The sequence below is a fragment of the Xenopus laevis genome, chromosome 2L (assembly GCF_017654675.1).
Source record: "Xenopus laevis strain J_2021 chromosome 2L, Xenopus_laevis_v10.1, whole genome shotgun sequence".
In the NCBI taxonomy this organism is placed as follows: Eukaryota; Metazoa; Chordata; class Amphibia; order Anura; family Pipidae; genus Xenopus; species Xenopus laevis.
The window spans coordinates 189,757,376-189,778,702 of record NC_054373.1 but is presented as its reverse complement, the minus strand read 5'-3'; the positions used below and the strand labels follow the sequence as shown (position 1 = coordinate 189,778,702).

Below are 21,327 nucleotides of genomic sequence, written 5' to 3'. Positions count from 1 at the left end.
TTTTCTGGCAACTGTGCTTCAGTGGCTGCAACCAAAAAAACTGGGCAAACAATGTCTACAAGGTCAACGTATGGCGAAAAATTACTATTTTCAGCATTTATATGGCATATTTTTTCTGGCAACTGTGCTTCAGTGGCTGCGTCCAAAAAAACTGGGCAAACAATGCCTACAAGGTCAACGTATGGCAGTTGTTTAAAGAGAACAGTAGATTACTAGCCAGCAAAGCTACCTAAGCTAAAATGTCCCTCAAATCCCTGCAGACTTCTGTCCCTCCAATACAGAGCAGTATCAAGCAGATTACTAGCCAGCAAACTTACTATCATCTGTCCCTGAAATCACTAACAGCTCTCCCCCTACACTATCTCTTCCAAGCACACACAGGCAGATTTTTCAGATACATTTTTGCCCTTGATCCCCCTCTGGCATGCCACTGTCCAGGTCGTTGCACCCTTTAAACAACTTTAAAATCATTTTTCTGGCCAGAAATGTCTTTTTTAGATGTTAAAGTTCGCCTTCCCATTGAAGTCTATGGGGTTCGCGAACCATTCGCGAACCGCTCGCATTTTTGCGCAAGTTCGCGAATATGTTCGCGAACTTTTTTTCCGACGTTCGCTACATCCCTATCCAGGATCTGATACCAGGGGCACTTCAGGATCTGATACCAGGGGCACTTCAGGCTCTGATACCAGGGAGGGCTCTAGGCTCTGATACCAGGGAGGGCTCCAGGCTTTGATACCAGGGAGGGCTCCAGGCTGTGATACCAGGGGGCTCCAGGATCTGATACCAGGGGTACTTCAGGATCTGATACCAGGGGCACTTCAGGCTCTGATACCAGGGAGGGCTCCAGGCTCTGATACCAGGGAGGGCTCCAGGCTGTGATACCAGGGGGCTCCAGGATCTGATACCAGGGGCACTTCAGGATCTGATACCAGGGGCACTTCAGGCTCTGATACCAGGGAGGGCTCCAGGCTCTGATACCAGGGAGGGCTCTAGGCTTTGATACCAGGAGATATTTCAGACTCTGATACCTAGGAAAATATGCATGACAGTTGATGTGACATTACAAAAAATCTGAAGTCTCAGGTGCAGGGCTGAGGTTCATCCACCTAGAGTAGGGGATTTTATTAGCAAACAGGGCCATATTCAATGTATAATTGCTACTTTTGGGGTAAGTACAAGGAAGCTCTGGTTCTTGAACCTAAAGGAATGTGGGGGCTAAGGATGGGGATAATCCTGATACAGGGAAGCTGTCTACATGGGGGTTGTTTAAAGGAACTGCCAAAACCCACCAAGCATGGGTTCAAACACAATGGATCTACTGGCACTGGAATTCCACTAATTCTATGGTACAGTACATTGTAGTCCAGTGCATTGTACGGAAACTCATACTTATGGACTGCCATAGTCTGTCAGTTGTTAAAGTGCAAATTAAAGTGCAAATCTGTTTCATAACCTGCTGGGGTTTGGAAAGGTATCAGAAATGATGATGCCATAAGGCTATTCTTCTTGGGGTTGAATAGCCAAATGTCACTAGTAAATTGCATACACTTTGTTGGGCTTCACTAGAAGAACTTCTAAATCCCATTATTGAGCATTAACTAATAACTCCCTGTTTCGAACTTCGCTCCTCCCTATAAATAGGGAACATAAATGGAAAAATATGTAGAGGTAGGGTTAATATTCCCTCTCAGCCAAATAATCAAGTGGCAGCTGAGAGAGGAGCTACCTGGAAATGTAAAACGGTGTGTTACTACACCTCAGTAGTGATGGGCGAATTTCTCCAGTTTCGCTTCGCCAAAAAATTCGGTAGAAAATTCACAAAAATTCTTGAAACTCGAAAATTGATGTCTGCGTCAATTTTGAAGCCGGCGTTAAAGTAATGGGTGTCCAAATAATGTCAACATTTTTTGACTTCGCTGGTGAATTTTTTTGGCAGTTTTGCAAATTTATTCGCCGGCATCAGAAAATGGGGAAATTCACTGTGAATTTGCTCCAGGCAAATTTATTCGCCCATCACTATACCTCAGAGCTCTCCGGACACCTCCTAGAATGGAGGGAAGTGGGTGCTGCTGGGAGAGACAGTGTCTGACAGAGGGGGTCTCGTTGCCAACAAGAGAGTTGTAGAGGCTTGTGAGCCTAAATCCCTGTTGGGGTTGAAGAAAGGTTAAGACACTAGTTTGAATCCCTGGATGGGAGAAGGGACTGGCAGAGGCTGGTGAGCCTGAGTTCCATGAGTGAGAAGTCTGAATGCCCCGAAGTTCCAGACAGTGAAAGCTTCCTTGGATGGTGAGAGCCCCAGAGTGGGAAAACCCTGAATGTTTTGAATTGAAGTTGTTGAACTATGTTTTCTGTTGCCTTTTTGCAGGGAATGCCTAATAAACCTGCATTTTGTTCAACGTTTTAGTGTCTGGTCCCCAGCGTACCTCTCTACTAATTGCTAAATGCCAAAAAGTGCAGGCGGGTGGCTTGTCACAGTATAAGATGAGACATATGGATACAGTGAGGTCACTGGCACACAGGACATTTTGCTCACGTAGGAAACAGTAGTGGTCACCATGTCCAAAATCACCTGTCATTGCATCCCATAATAAAGTATGGAGCACACTCTGTCTATGGCACACACTGGAGTTACCATGTAGCCTCCACTCAGCAATGTCAAAGTGAGCATCAGACCAAACATACATGAAGAACACAGGACTCCACATGTCACATGTTTATTTAAATAAAAATATAAAAACAATGATCCCATTGGGGATCACAATTAAATAGAGACACTGGATTCAATTTCCTCTGGATCCAGGTAATGGTACATTAGTTTTCCAGTCTTGTTCCTCAATTTGATATCCTTAGAAATCTCACATAACTTATCTCTGAATTGCTCAACACATTTCTTTGGCACGTCTTCAACAAAGTTCTTGTTTTCGTATCGTCCCAACGGTCTCTGGAATGAAACACAACAGATAGTTCCAGATTAAATGGAGACATGAGAGAAACATGTATTTGTGCTTCATGGTAACAGGTCTCAGTGGTTCTTAGACTTTTTTATTAGAAGCTCCCCAGTTGGAGGTCCAATGATTGGTTACAGGTCCCCTTAGCTCTTAACAAAGTTACATGTATATAGAAATATTGGGGTCACCCTGCTATAGTTCCAGGCAGCTCCAGGGCAGATCATAATAAGGTTACAGATATAGAAAAACATTGAGGTATCACTCATTCACTGACAGTGTCAAGAACATTTTGGACAGCAAAGAAGTTTTCTCTCCCAGTCTCACCATAATTGACCATCAAAGTGGGCTTTCAGGTTTATCTAGAGCAATTAATTGGGATCCAACCCCCCAAAAATGAATTGGTGCTTCTCTGAGCTACTTTGCAAATTTACATCCATTTTCTACAGTGGTTTCTGAGATAACTGCACCTTTAGAATGTTGATAGCATGCTTTTAGTTCTACAGAAAGTTATCAACGCATGGATCACCCATATTCGACATAGGGGGTTCTAACTGGGACAGTGATACCTATATTTATGTAATGCCTTTTCCTCCTCCCACAATTCCTCTGAAGAACAAAGAAGTCAAGTGTAATGTGAAAGTGCTCTTCGTTTTATATTGAAACAACAGGAAGAATGGCTGTCCAACCCAATCTATAATTAATCAGCTTGCATTAAATACCATTAAAGCAATCTCAGTTGGAAGGTGTGATAGTTAAGAGACCTGGGGAGGTCCAGCTTGGTATTCATGACAACAGAGAACCATCTTTTGACCAACAGTTCCTTGGGTGCTACCATTATAAAAGACTGTTAATGACTCCTCTCTCCAGTTTGATGTCTTCAAGCAAATTCTGCAGATGCAACAAATATTCACCTGATCGAGTGGCTCCTTACTGAGGAGGTTGACAGTGACCATGGCTGTCGTAGTTGTGTTTATAGCTGGTAAAGTCTCCAGGACACTCTGGTAGGTGGTGGTGCCCTTAGCAGTAGGGGGAGGTTTCCTCATGGTGGATGGAGCATTGGGCATCCAGGCGTAGAAGTCAAACTGTGCAACAAGAGAAGGAAGGAAGGGTCACAGCCCAAGGCATGGTATTAAGTAGAGAGATCACAAAAGGGCCTCTAAGCAACAACTGTATAAGAGGAACTAGATATCAAGTATGAAATAACCCAACTGTGGATTGAGGCCACCATTGTGCAGTAAACATTTTCTGTTGAATTTTATAGTGGGTCTCTCCCTGAATTAGTGGTACAGGCTGATACATTAGATAGAAGGGGTTGGATGGTGTTTAGCAAGTGAGGGAATACAGGGATATGGGAGATAGCTCATAGTACAAGTTGATCCAGAGACTGGTCCCATTGCATCTTGGAGTCAGGAAGGAATTTTTCCCCTCTGAGGCAAATTGGAGAGGCTTCAGATGATTTTTTTTGCCTTCGTCTGGATCAACTGGCAGTTATGCAGGTTATATATAGACTTGAAAGGTTGATTTTGATGGTCTTTGTTTTTGGTTTTGTTTCAACCTAACTTACTATGTAAATGACCCTTCACTATGTAAAATCCTGAGGGTCCATAGGTGCCACTCACCTGGCCACTGTTGACAGCAGCATGTTGAGCAGAGCATGAGAACATCACCATAGTCAGGTATTTGCTCAGCTCCACCCGGGTTGCAAAGGATGATGGGATTCCTGGGGAAGCAAAGAGAATAAGAATCATATTTTCTGTTATCAGAGCAGTTTATATATCTGTGTTTAAAAAGATAGTGTTAATACTGAAAAGGGCACTGCTCTGCTTACTGCAGAAGGGTCTGATTTTTTTCCTATGAATAAAGTTCATCAGCCTTTGAACAATGTGTTGTTTTAGGGTAATTGTTGTCTACATAGAGTGGTGGTTTCCAAGCTGTGGGGCAGTGGCTGGGGGGCTCTGAATGCTAGTTAAGGAGAAAATGTCCATTTGCTTTCCTAGATAAGCATAAAAGCCCAGCATAAAGCTCTGTTAGGGTGAGATTGGGCCGAATATGAATTGGGGAAACAATGGCTCAGTGATGGATACCCCAACATTTTGATATATTTCTAACTGTAAGGGAGCTAAGGTTGCCCTGGACCTTCAAGGTGTTTTAAATAAAAAGGTTTGACCATGACTGCTGTAGAGCAACTTGCTAAATGTTCAAAAATTGAGATTCCATCTAAGAACTTAACTCTGGTGCAACATTACTGAGACTTAGTCTTCTTGACTGCTAAATACCCAGATCTTCCTAATGACAAGTCTTCCTCTTTTGGCCCAAATTATGGCCCATACCTGAGTTTTTATTGGACAGGAACCCTTCCTGGAAGATCTCTGCCACCCAAGCCTGTAGTTCAAGGTCTTTAGAGACAGTCTTGTCATTTGGGTAATAGTAACGGACAATGTCAGACACATAGCTGGGGGAAGAATAATATATCAACAAATAGGTAAATCATTATGGTTTGTGTCACTAGTAATTCCTCAGGGTGGTGCTGGAGAGCTTGGTGCCCAACTGCTACTGCCAGATTTTGTGTATACTAGTAATCCATTCTTTATATAAAAACCAGTACAATATAAACCAGGGCAGTGAGTGCTACCAGTTGTCCAAGACATTTCCTCTCTGAATCATTGTGGCACCTGCTGCTGTTTGTGTTATTAGGACTACAGCCAATCATAAGCTGAGTTTTATTTAGTCTGTGATTGGTTGCAGAATGTTTCGCTTTGCACCAAAGCCAGCAATTCAGTTAAACAGGTTATATGTAAATCTATGTTCAGCATATATTGTCTCTTCTTTTTATTAAATTATTATTGTAAAATATTGTAAATATAATGATCAAAGACCAAGGGTTAGCCTGTACTGGTCTAATGCAGATAAAATGAGCTTCTGATTGGCTGCTATGGGATATTAGCCTGCATATATTATTGTATGAATCCCATTGTATCAAATCAAATAAAGTGATGTTGTACCTTTCCATGGCTTCCCAGATCCTCATCCCGTCTTCTCTGTAGAAATAATTGGGAATAGACTCAACTCCTCTTGCCTCAATATCATCCGGGAGACAGAGGGCGCTGTAGGTCAGACTCTCCATGGCTCTTGCAAGTAGCACAGGGACTCCCCCATTCCCAATTACCACAGCCTGGGGCACATTCACACAGGAACAGTTAGGGGCAAATTGTGCATTGATTTGTGTTGTGTTACATTGATATCACATGCTCCCAAAGGAAAACAGAAACTCCCCTAGGTCTCCTATATAATTACATTATAAAGCTCTAGAGTTTAATATGAAAAGGGTATTTAGAATTTCACAGCCCGTGAATAAAGTGATATTTGCCATATTTCCCACACCTTAAATCATTTAAAGATAAAAATGTGCACTGGATTTCATAAACAGAATGTAAACAAGCCCAATACACAACCCCCAGGTCCAAAATCCAGAAAACAGATCCAGTACCGGTAACCTCATTGTGTTAATTCTCTGTAAGGTGATGTTCAAGAATATTCTACCAGAAAGCCTTTATTATATGTGAGAGCAGTGGCTTAGCAATATTTGGAGGTGAGTCTCAGTCTGAAGTTTATGTTATACATTTTTCACTTAGAAGAAATATAATGAGGTTGATATAATTCAGAGAAATAAATAAGCAGACGCTGTGATTGTTATGGGGACAATATGATTTGCATATACAAATGTCTGATGCACCTGAGAAAGGCACAGGTTGGACCTCAATCATTGTTTACTCCTCTCACCCAGAAAACCCTGTAATGGACAAGGGAATCCACTCACCTGATCAAAAAGACCGTTTGGACCAATAAGAGTCTGTCGGGCGAGTGTATTAATCTCCAATGTATAACGGAGATGTGGGTGGATCAGCTGAAACAGAGAAAACACAACATTATAGAGATGAGATCCTTATTGTCCCCATTAATATAACAATTCATTCTACTCTTGTATGTGGTTTTTGTTCACTTGTTCATCATTAAATTACATTGTTTCACAATAACATGACTTCTGCTTGTCATCAATCTAATATGAATAACCTCAGTTACACAGCAGTCTCCAAATACCCCTATCCCTCAGCTTGTTGGCAAACCCACAGTCCTTCAATAGACCCAGTCTCTAAATTCTACCCCTACAGCTTCCTGGAACACCCCTAAAAACCGAGTAAGTAATAACTCTACATACATATTTCTTTCCCTGATGGTATAAGAACATTACTAGCCAGCACTCCCTTGATCCCCCCACAGTGAGGATTGGGGGGGGTGGTCAAGCAATGGTCAGCCAATTGGAACCAATGGTAAGCAGGTAGTTGAGGTTCATTCTTTGCACCCCAGGCACGTGTCTCTTCTGCCTACCTCTAGTTCTGGTCCTTCTTAAAATGAAGACATTCCCCTATCTCAGGGATCCCCAACCTTTTGAACCCGTGAGCAACATTCAGAATTGAAAGGAGTTGGGGAGCAACACAAGCATGAAAAATGTTCTTGGGGTGTCATTTGGTAGCCCCTATGTGGATGTGTCAACCTACATTGAGGCTCTGTTTGGAATTACACCTGGTTTTTATACAACCAAAATTTGCCTCCAAGCCTGGAATTCAAAAATAAGCATCTGCTTTGAAGCCACTGAGAGCAACATCCAAGGGGTTGGAGAGCAACATGTTACTCACGAGCTACTGGTTGGGGATCACTGCCCTATCTGTATCCTCTAAAGGCAAAGAGTGCGGATGCCAATATTATTTTTTTAAGACAAAACTGCCATCTTCAGTAGTTTAGTGGATTACAAATAAAATTAATTGGTTTAGTTGAACTCCAAGAATTTGACTGAATTCAAATCCTGCAAAAAGCCTGAGATTTAGCCAAATGCTAAATCCCAAATCAGATGTCAGAGTGAGTGAATCCTATATTTGAGGTGCAACATTGGCTCCTTCATGTCTTACCTTGTACACAGGGTGTCCCATTGGGAGGTGCCGGGTGGTAGCGATGTTAAAGATCTCAGCAGCGAGGTGAGTGTAGAGTAAATGAGTGACAATCTCATGGACCTGAAACTCAGAGTTTCGCACCCAGATCTTGGCCAAAGTCCAGTCCCACTCAGGGTCAGTGGGCAGGAAGATTGGGTTCTCCTCCCCTGGGGTTTGATTTAGCTGTAATAAACAGAACAATATGTATAGTTACTGTACCAAGATTTCTCTTGCACAGATGCTGATAGGAAGTTATTAATGTTGTACAACGTACTGATTGGTGGTTATTTTCTTTGTTGCATACAATGATTATCATCGGTTATTTTGGCTGTAGCATATGTTCTTATGGTATTTTGTTGCACTATATTTGGATACATCAGTATTTTTGTTTGCCAATAGCTGGCTACTTTTGTTGAATCTTATGTTTGTAGGTCATTGTTGTTAACTTATGTAAGTGTCACTGTAACGGTTGGCACCCTGAATCTTGAACCAATGCCAAGCACCCTGGTCTCGGCTCGTGCTTCCGCCTGTAGCAGCCGCCTTTGGCCTCGGGAGGAGCCCTCAGGTACTCAGATGCCGCAAGATCTTAAAACGAGAGGTGCAAGTCGAGGGATTCTAGACAGGCAGAGGGGCACAACTGTAAGCAAAGTTTTTGGGCAGAAGGTCGTGGTACAAGGCGTTAGGCAATAGAGTAGGCTGGGTCGGGGCAGGAGAGAATAAACGTAGGCAAGGCATGGGTCAAACCAGGAAGTCAATCAGAAGGGTTAAGCAGAATCGAAGTCGGTAATCAGGCAAGGGTCAGGATTCAGAAGTCAGGATAGTCAATAGCCAGGCAGGGGTCACAACAGGAATCAAACACAGATAAATCAGAAGCTTAATAGCACAGAAGCACCAGGAACAAGATCCGATAACGGGCAAGGTCTTGAAGGCCAAATGATCCTTTTATACTGTTTTGATTTTCGCGCCATTGCACGTCATTGCGCGCCAGCGTCATTACGCCAGCGCTTCTGCCCCTATTTTAGAAACGAGATGCGGGCGTGTGCGCCCTGAGAAACAGACATGGCGGCCGAAGAGGAGCGGCGTAGCAGGCGTCCCCGCACACCACTGGACCACCAGGGTGAGTCAAATTTGTTACTGTCACCCAATCATATACCATATAATGCAATGCCACTTAGCTACATGTTGTCTTAGATCTTTTGTACTTGCCTAGTGTCCATATATGTTAAGGTGGCCATACACGGGCAGATAAAGCTGCCGATATCGGTCATTTGGACCAATTCGGCAGCTTATCTTCCTGTGTATGGGGGCTTCCGACGGGTCTTCCTGATCGATATCTGGCCACGATATAGATCGGGAAGGTTGGATTTTTAACCGACCGACCCGTCGGAGCCCCTTGGCGCATCGTAATTCGATCGTTCGGCCCTACGGCCAAACTTTCAAATTACCCCCGATATAGCCCTGCTGTTTAGTGGCATATCGGGGAAAGATCCGCTCGTTTGGCGATGTCGCCAAACGAGCGGATCTTTGAGTCTATGGCCAGCTTAAGGCTCATGAATCTCTTTGGTTAGTCTTAATCTGTGACTGAGGTTTTATGGGACATGGCAGTAATATAGTGAGCATGGAAATGGTGGCTTTGTAAGATTTTAATGAACATGCTCAGGCTAAACCTCATGGTATAAGGAGGTTGTATAAAATTAGCCATAGATGGGTGAAGGTTCTACAAGTTTCCTGGAGTAGGCAGGAATTATAGGGCAGATGTTCCGCCCAAAGTTTGAGCAAGATTCACTTGAATAAGAAAAACATATCACCTAATTTAATTGCCCTTAGACATCTATTGAGTTTTCATGAAATAAACCATGAGACGTGTATTTCTTATTGAACTGAATGTGGCCCAATGTTTGTGTGTCACTTATACACATCTCTACGTATCACATGTATCACTGGGTGCAGGTGGCACAGGTAAGATGCCAGTGGGTTGGCATATATTCAGAAGTCTGAAGAGGGAATGGAACAGTTTGTTCATAAGTATTGGATGAGATTAAATTTGAGGACAAACAGCTAATTCTAATTCAGTTTCATGTATTTCCATAGATTTCAATAGTTGTGATACACAGTGAGGTAAGATCTTGTCAATGAATTGCACCTGGGCCTTTATCTCATGAAAACTCAACAGACGTCTATGAGGAATTTTGGATTTGAATAGGGACATAAATGTTCCTCATGAAATTGAATCTGGCCCACTGGGTATATGGATTAGCTAAAGAATTGGCTTTGTTGTCACCAATACTTACCTGAATTGCAATAGGCACAACCTTATCCTCAGGGGATTTCCAGAGCAGACACATTGGGGCAGCAAGATATTGGGTTTCTCCATTAATAACATTTGTAGGGATTCCCTCGAGGATCTTGTAATCTGCCAGGAAGATGTTTCCATTCTGTTGATATAAAAAGGGAAGAAATGAAGGTGGTGCCACCCAGTATGGTCTTCTTAAAGAAACTTTCTAGGAAAAAGCCTGTGGCTCCAGGCACCTCTGATAAGCTTGAACAATGCCTATGGTGGCTGCATTTAATCATAGCCCATTCTGTAGGAAGTCCCATGGGAAGTGGTTATCAGATGATTTGCACCTTGTACTCTGCTTCAGAACAGATGGAGTCAGTCATAGACAATTTTGTAGCAAACTGAAGTGGTTATGGAGAAATGTGGATTAAATTAAACCTCTCCCTATATCTCATCTCTGATCCCATAATACCCTCCTTCCAACTCCCTGGCTTTGCTTCTGATGATTGCCTCTCTTACCCTCTCACCCCAATCCTTCTCTCAGCTTCTGTCCGTCTCTACCTTAACATATCAGAATCTCCCCTTTCCTCCTAACCTTCTGCCACTCACAGAACACTCACCTGTTCAACAATATCCATCCAATATATCCAGAGTCAATATTCCATAATGGATAGCTAATGACTCCACAACAAGTGTATGTATAAGGTGCTCCCTAACTCTTAGGTGTATGGTGCATGTGGTGGATTCTGTGGCATATTTTTGCTGGCAGGGAAGTGCCAGATCCTTGTGCTTCCACATTCTATTCACTTGAATGGGAAAGGTGTTTCGGTGCCTGTTCTGCCACTTTTTGGATTGGGGTAGCCTTGTGGGCTTCACAGAGGGTTTCCATTTCTAATCTAATGATAATTTCAGCAGATTCAACCACAGTCTGTAAATCTGGTTTCCATGGCAAGTTCAGAAAGGACAATGAAAGACATGTGGGAATTCTCATGCAAAACTCAATGTGGGTCATGGGTTTAGGGGGAATTAAGAACCATCTGAGAATTGAGAAATTGTAACATCTGTGGAGACCCCAAATTAGAAGAGTCCATATCAGTAGATACCCATGTTAGCTATAATTTCTGTTCAGTCATGATCCTATTAAATTTATACCCTGACCAAAAAGACCATCCAGTTCTGTGATCCTCAGAGTAGGAAGTCATGTCTCCTCCTTACTTCCTGTCACATTCACTCATTTTGGCCAACAGAATGAACAAAAGGAATTATAATGTTTGGGAACACCTTTGAATGGCTGAATAACTGGGGAAGGATCCTGAGGAGTACCATAGGTTGAAGTCAATGGATGTGTGTTTTAATAGGAGTAGGTTTTAAAACAAAACACCAACCCACAGGAAAACTCTATGTATTTAAGTTGCTTCTTATCTTGAAACCTAAAAAAGGCTGCAGCTTTGGGAAGGGTTGAGCTTGTTTATACAGAGTGTATTGTCTCCATTTACCCTGTATAAATGGGGAGAAAGGGGAGAGCTTAGGCGAAAACAAAACTTTTCCCAATATGTTTTTTTTTTACATTTAAAGGAGTGATGTTTTTGTGTTTATGTAGAACAAAGGTGTATAGAGGCATGTGCTGCCCTTTAGTGTTTCTGGCCAGGGCAGATTATCAGAGCATCAAATTATCTAATCAAAGCAATGAAGGTAAGTAGGAGGCACCTACCTGTAGTTCCTTCTGGAGGGTTGTGGATGTCCCTAGAGTTGCAGACACTGTCACATCATCAACAGGGAAATTATCAGGAATCCTGAGACATTTCTGGATCATCAATGGGTTTAACCCATTTAAATACTGGTACCCAAAGAAAGTGTCCTCGTTCCACTTCTCAGACACCAGATCTAGAGAGATCCCAACAGAAATTAGCAATATTCTCTTTATCTTCATTCTAGTATACATTCTTTCAATGGTCCTCACAAACCTCTTTAATGGACAAAATCACCTTTAAACTAACCTTTAGGATAGCATTGCTTGACTTATTCTTCGCAACGTAAGTATTGAGTTATCAGCTTTCCTGCTCTTTCTCTTTCCAGCTGGAAACTGATATTGTTCTATAGATGTCAATGTCATTGACCCCCAGCAACCAATAATTGATTGACTATGAGGATTCAGTTTCATTGTTGTTCATATTTCTCAGATTTCTATTCAGGCCTTCACTATTCAAAACTTGCATCTTATTACCTGTTCATTTAAAGGTGTGAAATCCCTTTAAATGAAAGGGTTATTAAGCATCACTATCATAATGATGTTTATCACCTCATTAACAAACAACATACTTGAGATTTCTGTCCAGTGGGAGCAAAAGACTCTCTTGATATCACAGAGGTCGGTCCAGGAGTCGGAGCACTGTAGGTAGCCTTTCAGCTTAGGCCCAAGAGAACTGTACAGAGACACAGGGAGAGAGGGTAAGAGGATGGATAGAACAAACTGGGGCTTATTTACAAATATAGGTGCTAAATTGCACCATTGCAGTTACCAAAAGCAACCAATTAGCGCCTTCATTTTCTTTTCTAACTTGCTATAATAAGTTGCAAAAAAACTGAGCCCTACTGAGAACCCACGTAAGACTTGGTTGGTCCCCATTGACTGCCAAATGAGCACTGCTCTGGGTCAGGTTATGATACCATAGACTGTATATCAGAGAATAGGATGAGCCAAGATGGATAATCCCTATTCTTATATATCTCTCTCCACCTGCAGATTTTGTACTGAGTCTTATCCCAATATGCATAAATTAGATCTGTCCCACGCACTGCTGGAGTCTATACAGGAGATACAACTGATACCCCTCTGTCCCACTCACTGCTGGAGTCTATACAGGAGATACAACTGATACCCCTCTGTCCTACTCACTGCTGGAGTCTATACAGGAGATACAACTGATACCCCTCTGTCCCACTCACTGCTGGAGTCTATACAGGAGATGTGACTGATACCCCTCTGTCCTACTCACTGCTGGAGTCTATACAGGAGATACAACTGATACCTCTCTGTCCTACTCACTGCTGGAGTCTATACAGGAGATACAACTGATACCCCTCTGTCCCACTCACTGCTGGAGTCTATACAGGAGATACAACTGATACCCCTCTGTCCTACTCACTGTTGGAGTCTATACAGGAGATATGACTGATACCCCTCTGTCCTACTCACTGCTGGAGTCTATACAGGAGATACAACTGATACCCCTCTGTCCCACTCACTGCTGGAGTCTATACAGGAGATACAACTGATACCCTTCTGTCCTACTCACTGCTGGAGTCTATACAGGAGATACAACTGATACTTCAATTTTTCTATTAGCCGCTATAGTGATTTCATGATATTACCCATGATATAAAATTTTCTAAAAATGAATCCCCAGTGTAATTCCCCTCCTCTCTTACATTAGTAGATAAGGTGCCATTACCTGGAAAGAAAATTATAGCTAAAACTGACTGTCTTCAAGAAAGAGAATTGATCATTTGGGGGCAGTTCTTTAACATCATCGGCGCTGATACAGTGAGGGGCCCCTTCAGCGTATGTTTTCCACCTAAAGTAAAAAATACACATTCTATAAAGTGAATGATTTATTTTTACATTTTAGTTTTGTAGGTTCTTCATCTTGTTCTCAACTAAGAGCTCTTCTTCTGTCCTGAAATTGCATCTCATATTTAGAGTTAGATCTCAATGGAGGATCCAAACTCCTTCTCTCAAATGTAGAATTGCACATAATGAACAAGATTTAATTCAGTCAAAAAATGTAATTGGAAACATCTAGAATTGACTTGGGAGATATTTCTGTTCTGGTTCGGGGATTCCTGGGGGATTGGGCAGAGTAATTAGGAAATGGTTATTTGCAGACACCTGTAAGTCTAAGTGCAGTTTGGTTAGTGGTGTGTCTGATGTTGCTCCTGGGCTGGGTATGTTTATATAGTACAGAGGCAACAGAGTTTATGGGGTAGATTTAGTAGATATATAAGAGATCAGATGGTTTCTGGGCTCACAGGACACAGTCTGTCTCGGTGCCAATGTTGTGCCCATGTCACTTACTTGTGTGTCTGTCTCTTCTGCTCCAGTTCTGCTTCTCTCTGTTTCTTTATAGCGGTACTGACACTCTTCTCCAGGATTATTCCTGTAACACAGAGAAGTACATGAGGACATTGCCCAAATACATATTTACACCTTATGCCACTAATGGGAGCTGTAATGTTCTCTGTAAGGAAAGACAATAGGGGTCATTTCCACAACTCTGATTCCTGGGTTGTTTCTTGTTAAACTTAGGACTTTACAAAGAACAAGATTTACACCATGGGATCGTAATGCTGAAACTCGGTAAAAATCATGAAGAAGCTTTACTGATCCATTTGAAATCACCAAAATACAAAGCAGGCAGGTGTGATTGGCTTAACGTGCTTCATGACATACAACTCACTTCATCAGGAGCCCAGAGCCCACTGAGCATGTGCGGTGCCACTGACACTCCTGACAAAATCCAAGAATGGACAACACTGAGGGGCTGGATCATTACTGCTTTATGGCTGCTGAACCTCTGGGCTGGTACAGTAAGTTCAGTATTTTCAACTCTATTTGTTGTTAGTTTTTAGTTCTCCTTTAAAGGGAAACTGTTTGGGCTCATACATTTGTACACTGAATTCTGGTGGTTCACTCTAAAATACATTCACTGTGTGTGGGTGATTTGGGCAGAAAAGAGACATCCCCATAGTTTTTAGCCCTTTTAAGCAGTTTTTCCCAGAATATTCTTTAATATCTTTGTTTAAGGTGGAACTTACCTTTTCCCTGCGGAATTTCAAAGGTTCCATAGCCTGAAATCCACAAATAATATGGGAATTCAGATGTTTCTCCATTGGGGCAGGTCACTTTAATGGAGTTACAGAACCAGGCGTCTTCCGGGAAACAACTAAAAGGTTCTTTGTAGAGTCGCACCACCAGGATCTTCCCAAGATCTTTATCACATCTCACCTCATATAAATCTCTCTGTAACGTGAACACAAACCCCCCAAATTAAACACAGTGATTATTGTTCCAGCCCTGGGTCCCTATCAGTAACTGTCTCTGCCACATACTCTGCGGCTACAGGCCACACTGGGTTCTACAGATTTCTAGTGGGAATTTCTAGGACACTCCCTGATGTTTCCCATAAGAAGTTTAATACACAGATTCAGCAGAGGGCTGATTTATAAGAACTGATGTACAGCAGCCACGTAATGGTTACTGTCAGATAGATAACAAGACGTCAGCTGATACACAAACATCTTCCTCAAAATTTGGGGTACCCTGGAATGTGTTCTATACAGGAGCCAGTAGGTTCTAGTTACACAAAATGTAACTATTTGCTAAAATACATCTGCCGGTAAGGTTGCCATATCGTATTAGCCAGTAAAAATATTACAGGACAACCCTTTTGAAATAAAAAAATAACAAAAGTGGTATGAAGATGATCCCTTTATTGGCTAACTAATATAATCATAACTAATATAATCATAACTAATATAATCATAACTAATATAATCATAACTAATGTAATCATAACTAATATAATCATAACAAGCTGGGATTGGTACTCTGACAGGGGGCATATCAGGATGGGTTGAGCAGATCTGTAAGGGGCACAACAAGCTATTTACAAGATACAACTGATAAACAAACTTGCAGGCATAGGATCACTTCCAGAGAGAACCATTTTGGTAACAATGGATGTGGGATCATAGACGCCTGTAAAACATTTCTGGAAAAGCAGGATCTACCATCCCAAGCTGTTGTACAACTGATTGAGTACCAGTGGACACAACTATTCACATCAGGGAAAATACTATTCAAACTACCATATATGGAAAGCCAACGGACAAACCATCATATCTAATGTACGACAGCTTTCACCCCGACCACACTCAACACTCAATAATCTACAGCCAAGCTTTATGGTACAATTGTTTATGTTCGGACGCCGCTGAAAGGAATCACCACCTCAAAACACTCAAAGCAGAACTTTATCAACACGGGCTACAGCCCATCATTGTACATCAATACATTCATGCAGCCACCAGGATTCCCAGAACTCACCTTCTACAATATAAACAAAAACCTGAAATAAATCGGGTTCCCCTAGTGGTCACATACAATCCACAACTAAGGACCCTCAGAAAAATAATGAGGATGAGAGATTTAAAAGTATATTCCCAGACCCACCACTCCCAGCATTCAGACTCCCAACCTAAAGTCACTAATAACAACAAGTGCCTTATTGCCCCCACCAAAAATGGAACATATCCCTGTGGCAAAAACAATGTAAAACCTGCCCCCCCACACATCCCAACTTCAGACAAAATTATTCCAGACACATTAGAGGAATACAGTATCCATGGTCACTACAACTGTTCTACTTCTAATGTGGTGTATTTAATACAATGTGGTGTAGTTAATACAATGTGGTGTAGTTAATACAATGTGGTGTATTTAATACAATGTGGTGTATTTAATACAATGTGGTGTAGTTAATACAATGTGGTGTATTTAATACAATGTGGTGTAGTTAATACAATGTGGTGTAGTTAATACAATATGGTGTATTTAATACAATGTGGTGTATTTAATACAATGTGGTGTAGTTAATACAATGTGGTGTATTTAATACAATGCACTAAATGCATAACAGGGGACTGCATATACTGAAGGAGACTGGGCAAAGCCTGAGAAAGAGAAATACTCACCACCCATTCACTATAACCAATAAAAAACTGGACACACCAATAGGAAATCATTGCAATGGCCTCATCACTCCATAAAGGATTTAAGAATTTTGGTTCTTAAAGGGGTTGTTCACCTTTGTAACAAATTGACAAATCTAACAGTTCACAGGAATAGAACAAACTTTTCCATAGAAATAGTTAACAGAAAAAGTACAGTTCAAGAGATATTCACCTCAGAAGTGTCCCTGTACTAATCCTTCAGTTCCACACAGACCCTGTGCTGGGAGGGGGTCACTGACCCCCAAAAACACTACAGTGTTCACTTCCTCTTCCTTATATGACATCACACATTGTACTGGCAGCGAACTTAACTCCTATTGGCTATGTCTGCTGTCAATCTGCCACTGCTTCCTGTGCTGGGGAATTTGAGCAGCATTCAGGTACTGAAGAGAAACTGTTACAAGTTTGTGAGAGGGAGTGTGGGCTTGTGCTGCAGAGACTTCAACTGTGCAGATGGGGGGATCAAGGTGCTTGGGACCTGGAGTTTTACAGATAATGGATCTTTCCATAATTTGGATCTTCATACCTTAAGTCTACTAGAAAATCATATAAACATGAAATAAAGCCAATAGGCTGGTTTTGCCTCCAATAAGGATTAATTATATCTTAGTTGGGATCAACTACAAGTTACTGTTTTATTATTACACAGAAAAAGCAAATCATTTTTATAAATTTGAATTATTGGATTATAACGGAGTCTATGGGAGACGACACTTGTACTTTCCAGAAATATATTATTTTGGGGGGGGGGGGGGTCCATGTATTATTTTGTGTATTTACCTCATAAAAAATCATTATTCAGCAGCTGACGTGACTTCCGGGACTATTTGTATGAGCTTGAGGCTTTTCCAAATGAGTTGAATTTTTGTGCATGAAGTGAAATATTTTTCTGGTATAGATCCCTATATCATGAAAAATAGAACTTTTTAATTTTTTGGTATTTAGAGCTCTAAATCTTGTTCCAGAAGTGGAAAACTTAAACACTTAAAAAAGGTATCGTTTTCCTAGGTAAATTACCGCCCCCCCCCCCCCGGGAGAGCGCACAAAATGTTCAAAAAACCTACCTGCCCTCATCACTGCTCTGCCTGTCACTTAGGGTTTCCACCTCACCCTTTTAATACCAAACACATATGAAATCCACAGGCTGCATGGCTAATTAGCAACTCATTTAGATGCATGATACATGGCTGCACAGAAATCAGTTCAGTCTGCAGCATCTAAATGAGTTGCTAATTAGCCATGCAGCCTGTGGATTTCATATGTGTTTGGTTTTAAAAGGGTGAGGTGCAGCCCTACTGTCCCTGCTAGATGTGTAAGTTACATACGTTTCTCAGCAAGTCAGTGCTGGTTTTGTTGCAATTTTGTAAATAACTGACATTATGCTTAATGCCAAAGGTATTAAAAGATAAAAATATAGAAAAGCCAGTATTTATTCCCAGAAAAGTTTGCAGCCCTTTGGCACTGCATTCAGTTTTAGTGTAGGCAGAAGGAGAGTGTCAGAATTGGGAGAACAATGTTGCTCCTTCCTTTTCTGCAGTATTTGTCTGCATGGCTGTGTGATTGTTTGTTACAAGGCAGGTTTGTTTATATGCTGCGTCTGTTAACCTCTGCCATTACAATTGAGTAATCAACCAATGACCATTCAAATTATGTGACCGGTTAGAGTTCACAAGCACCCAATGAATTACTAGGAGGAGGGCAGTATCAACATCCAATAGGAAACAAGTAAGGGCAAAGCCTGGGCATGATGATGTCATCATATAGGAAGTTCTTGGTGTGTCAGGTTCAAAATAGGCCCCTCCCATCACTTCAGAAAACTGGTCTGAGAGACAGGAGAAGGACTGAGTTAATAGGTATAGAAATTAGCTTTTATAATGGCATTTTTACTTTTTGTTATGGAAAATGGTTTTTCTAACACATTGAGAGCATTGTTAGTGGTTTCATAAGATTTGTACATTGAAGGAGAACAACCCCTTTAAGGGCAATTTTAAAACAGATAATGAAAGAAAAGTGTGGGAATATAAATTAATAGAAATGAATGGAAACTTTCAATTCTCTGAAGAAGGGACTAAACGTGAGCCTTGGATTTCTGGCTAATTATATGGACTAACAAAGGACTGAACCAGGTCACAAATAGTAACATGTCTGGATCTGGACTAAGATCATATGGAATTCCTTTCATTCTACACTCACATAATTCAGCCCTAATTTATATTCACATTATCTTGTACCTTCTCTGCTTCTCTCTTACTGATCCCCTCGTAATTGACTTTACTCCTCACACACAGACTGATATTCCTTTATGTTGCTCATGTGACCTATGAGCTGAATGTTGTATATATATATATAATACACAAAAGCCATGAATATCTTGTAAATTATATCCTTATAAACGGTGACTAGTGATCTCATCAGTTATAAACGGTGAGTTCTGATGTCATTTCTGTCACATGACTCATTAAAATTTGTGTATTATAATTAATAATGTACCCCCAGTTGCAAAATATGAGGATATTAGAAGTTACCTCGGAGTTCCATGACCTGTATAAAAACACTCGGCCTTCGGCCTCGTACTTTTATATGGTCATGAAACTCCTCGGTAACTTATAATATCCTTATATTTTACAATAGGGGGTACTTTATTCACTATATATATATATATTTATATAGCAGAGAACAGCACAGCTTCAGTGTAATCAGCTTGAGAAAGGAACTAAAATGTTCTGAAAGCTTCTTATGATTATATTAGTTATGATTATATTAGTTATGATTATATTAGTTATGATTATATTAGTTATGATTATATTAGTTATGATTATATTAGTTATTATTATATTAGTTATGATTATATTAGTTATGATTATATTAGTTAGCCAATAAAGGGATCACCTTTATACCACTTTTGTTATTTTTTTATTTCAAAAAGGGTTGCCCTGTAACTAAAATAGATTCAAAGAAAGGAAACCCTATAATAAGATTCCATTGGGGCTGGTCCTGCTCAATACATTTCCCATTCAGAAATAAAATACTCACGGCACCAGGAAGGAAATCTTTCCCCCAATGATCCAGTGGGTGTTTCTGACTTTCTCCCCCAGACCCAATCAGCACCACTGAGATGGAGTTCATGGTCCCAGCATAGAGTTTCTTGCCCGTCTCCACTTCTACTTTATAAGTCAGCATTTCTCTCACTTTCTTCTCTCTCAGCACCAGACAGATGGGTGACAGTGGATGGGTGACAGTGGATGGGTGACAGTGGATGGGTGCTTGCTGTTATATATATAGAGGCATACACCTGTTAAAGTCCAACCTTTTCAAAATTCTCAATAATTTCCTCCAAAATTGGCCCCATTTATGACCTTCATGTCATGATGTCACAATATACAATGAGGCTTCCTGATTTCACAAGCTTTGGAGAAATTAAAGATTCCTCAGTAACCTGCTGAGTGTGAGACAATAACACTCCCCTTACACCAACACACGTGAACAAACTTCCTTGTGTGAATGGAAATGTGAGTGTGTAACTGTCCCTAGTGCAGAGCTTAGTGCTCAGTCTCGAATTTAAGGGTCACAACTACATTTCTTTTACTTTACCCTAAAATGATATCTATGAAATGAAACATTCACTGTGTGAGGCTGCAATTTGGGGTTACTAGGTATATAGCATAGGTATCCCCTGTACTAAGCACAATTCAGCAGGAACAGTCCCCTAAGTTTGCTCATAGTCTGTACAGAGAGATCCCATAAAACTATGGCAGCATAGGTATTCCCTGTACTAAGCACAATTCAGCAGGAACAGTCCCCTAAGTTTGCTCATAGTCTGTACAGAGAGATCCCATAAAACTATGGCAGCATAGGTATTCCCTGTACTAAGCACAATTCAGCAGGAACAATCCCTAAGTTTGCTCATAGTCTGTACAGAGAGATCCCATAAAACTATGGTACATAGGTATTCCCTGTACTAAGCACAATTCAGCAGGAACAGTCCCCTAAGTTTGCTCATAGTCTGTACAGAGAGATCCCATAAAACTATGGTACATAGGTATTCCCTGTACTAAGCACAATTCAGCAGGAACAGTCCCCTAAGTTTGCTCATAGTCTGTACAGAGAGATCCCATAAACTATGGCAGTATAGGTATTCCCCTGTACTAAGCACAATTCAGCAGGAACAGTCCCCTAAGTTTGCTCATAGTCTGTACAGAGAGATCCCATAAAACTATGGTACATAGGTATTCCCTGTACTAAGCACAATTCAGCAGGAACAGTCCCCTAAGTTTGCTCATAGTCTGTACAGAGAGATCCCATAAAACTATGGCAGCATAGGTAT

The 21,327-nt window shown here is 41.1% G+C and overlaps 1 protein-coding gene across 2 annotated transcripts; it reads right to left on the bottom strand.

Annotated features, from left to right (window-relative positions):
• Nucleotides 1-2,698: 2,698 nt before the first annotated feature.
• LOC108708798 (hydroperoxide isomerase ALOXE3) lies at nt 2,699-20,246 on the bottom strand. Of its 2 annotated transcripts, none has more exons than XM_018247834.2 (14): nt 20,037-20,246; nt 15,027-15,231; nt 14,287-14,368; nt 13,664-13,786; nt 12,531-12,634; nt 11,923-12,095; nt 10,225-10,368; nt 7,913-8,116; nt 6,766-6,852; nt 5,951-6,120; nt 5,279-5,400; nt 4,568-4,668; nt 3,860-4,030; nt 2,699-2,941 (listed from the first exon to the last, which is right to left on the bottom strand). In XM_018247834.2, the coding sequence occupies exons 1-14, from the start codon at nt 20,181-20,183 to the stop codon at nt 2,762-2,764; spliced, it is 2,013 nt and encodes a 670-aa protein (XP_018103323.1). In that variant the 5' UTR covers nt 20,184-20,246; the 3' UTR covers nt 2,699-2,761. The 2 variants fall into 2 exon arrangements, with proteins under 2 accessions (XP_018103323.1, XP_041438807.1); XM_041582873.1 differs by lacking the exon at nt 20,037-20,246 and adding an exon at nt 16,965-17,019.
• Between the last annotated feature and the right edge of the window lie 1,081 nt (nt 20,247-21,327).

Bases quoted from the DNA above. Each gene is read 5' to 3' on its own strand.
- LOC108708798 (XM_018247834.2), bottom strand. From the start codon at position 20,183: ATGCTGACTTATAAAGTAGAAGTGGAGACGGGCAAGAAACTCTATGCT. The intron at 8,117-10,224 runs GTAAGTATTGGT...TGTTTATTACAG, and splicing joins TTGTGCCTATTGCAATTCAG to CTAAATCAAACCCCAGGGGA. The intron at 5,401-5,950 runs GTACAACATCAC...TTCTTCCCCCAG, and splicing joins ATCTGGGAAGCCATGGAAAG to CTATGTGTCTGACATTGTCC.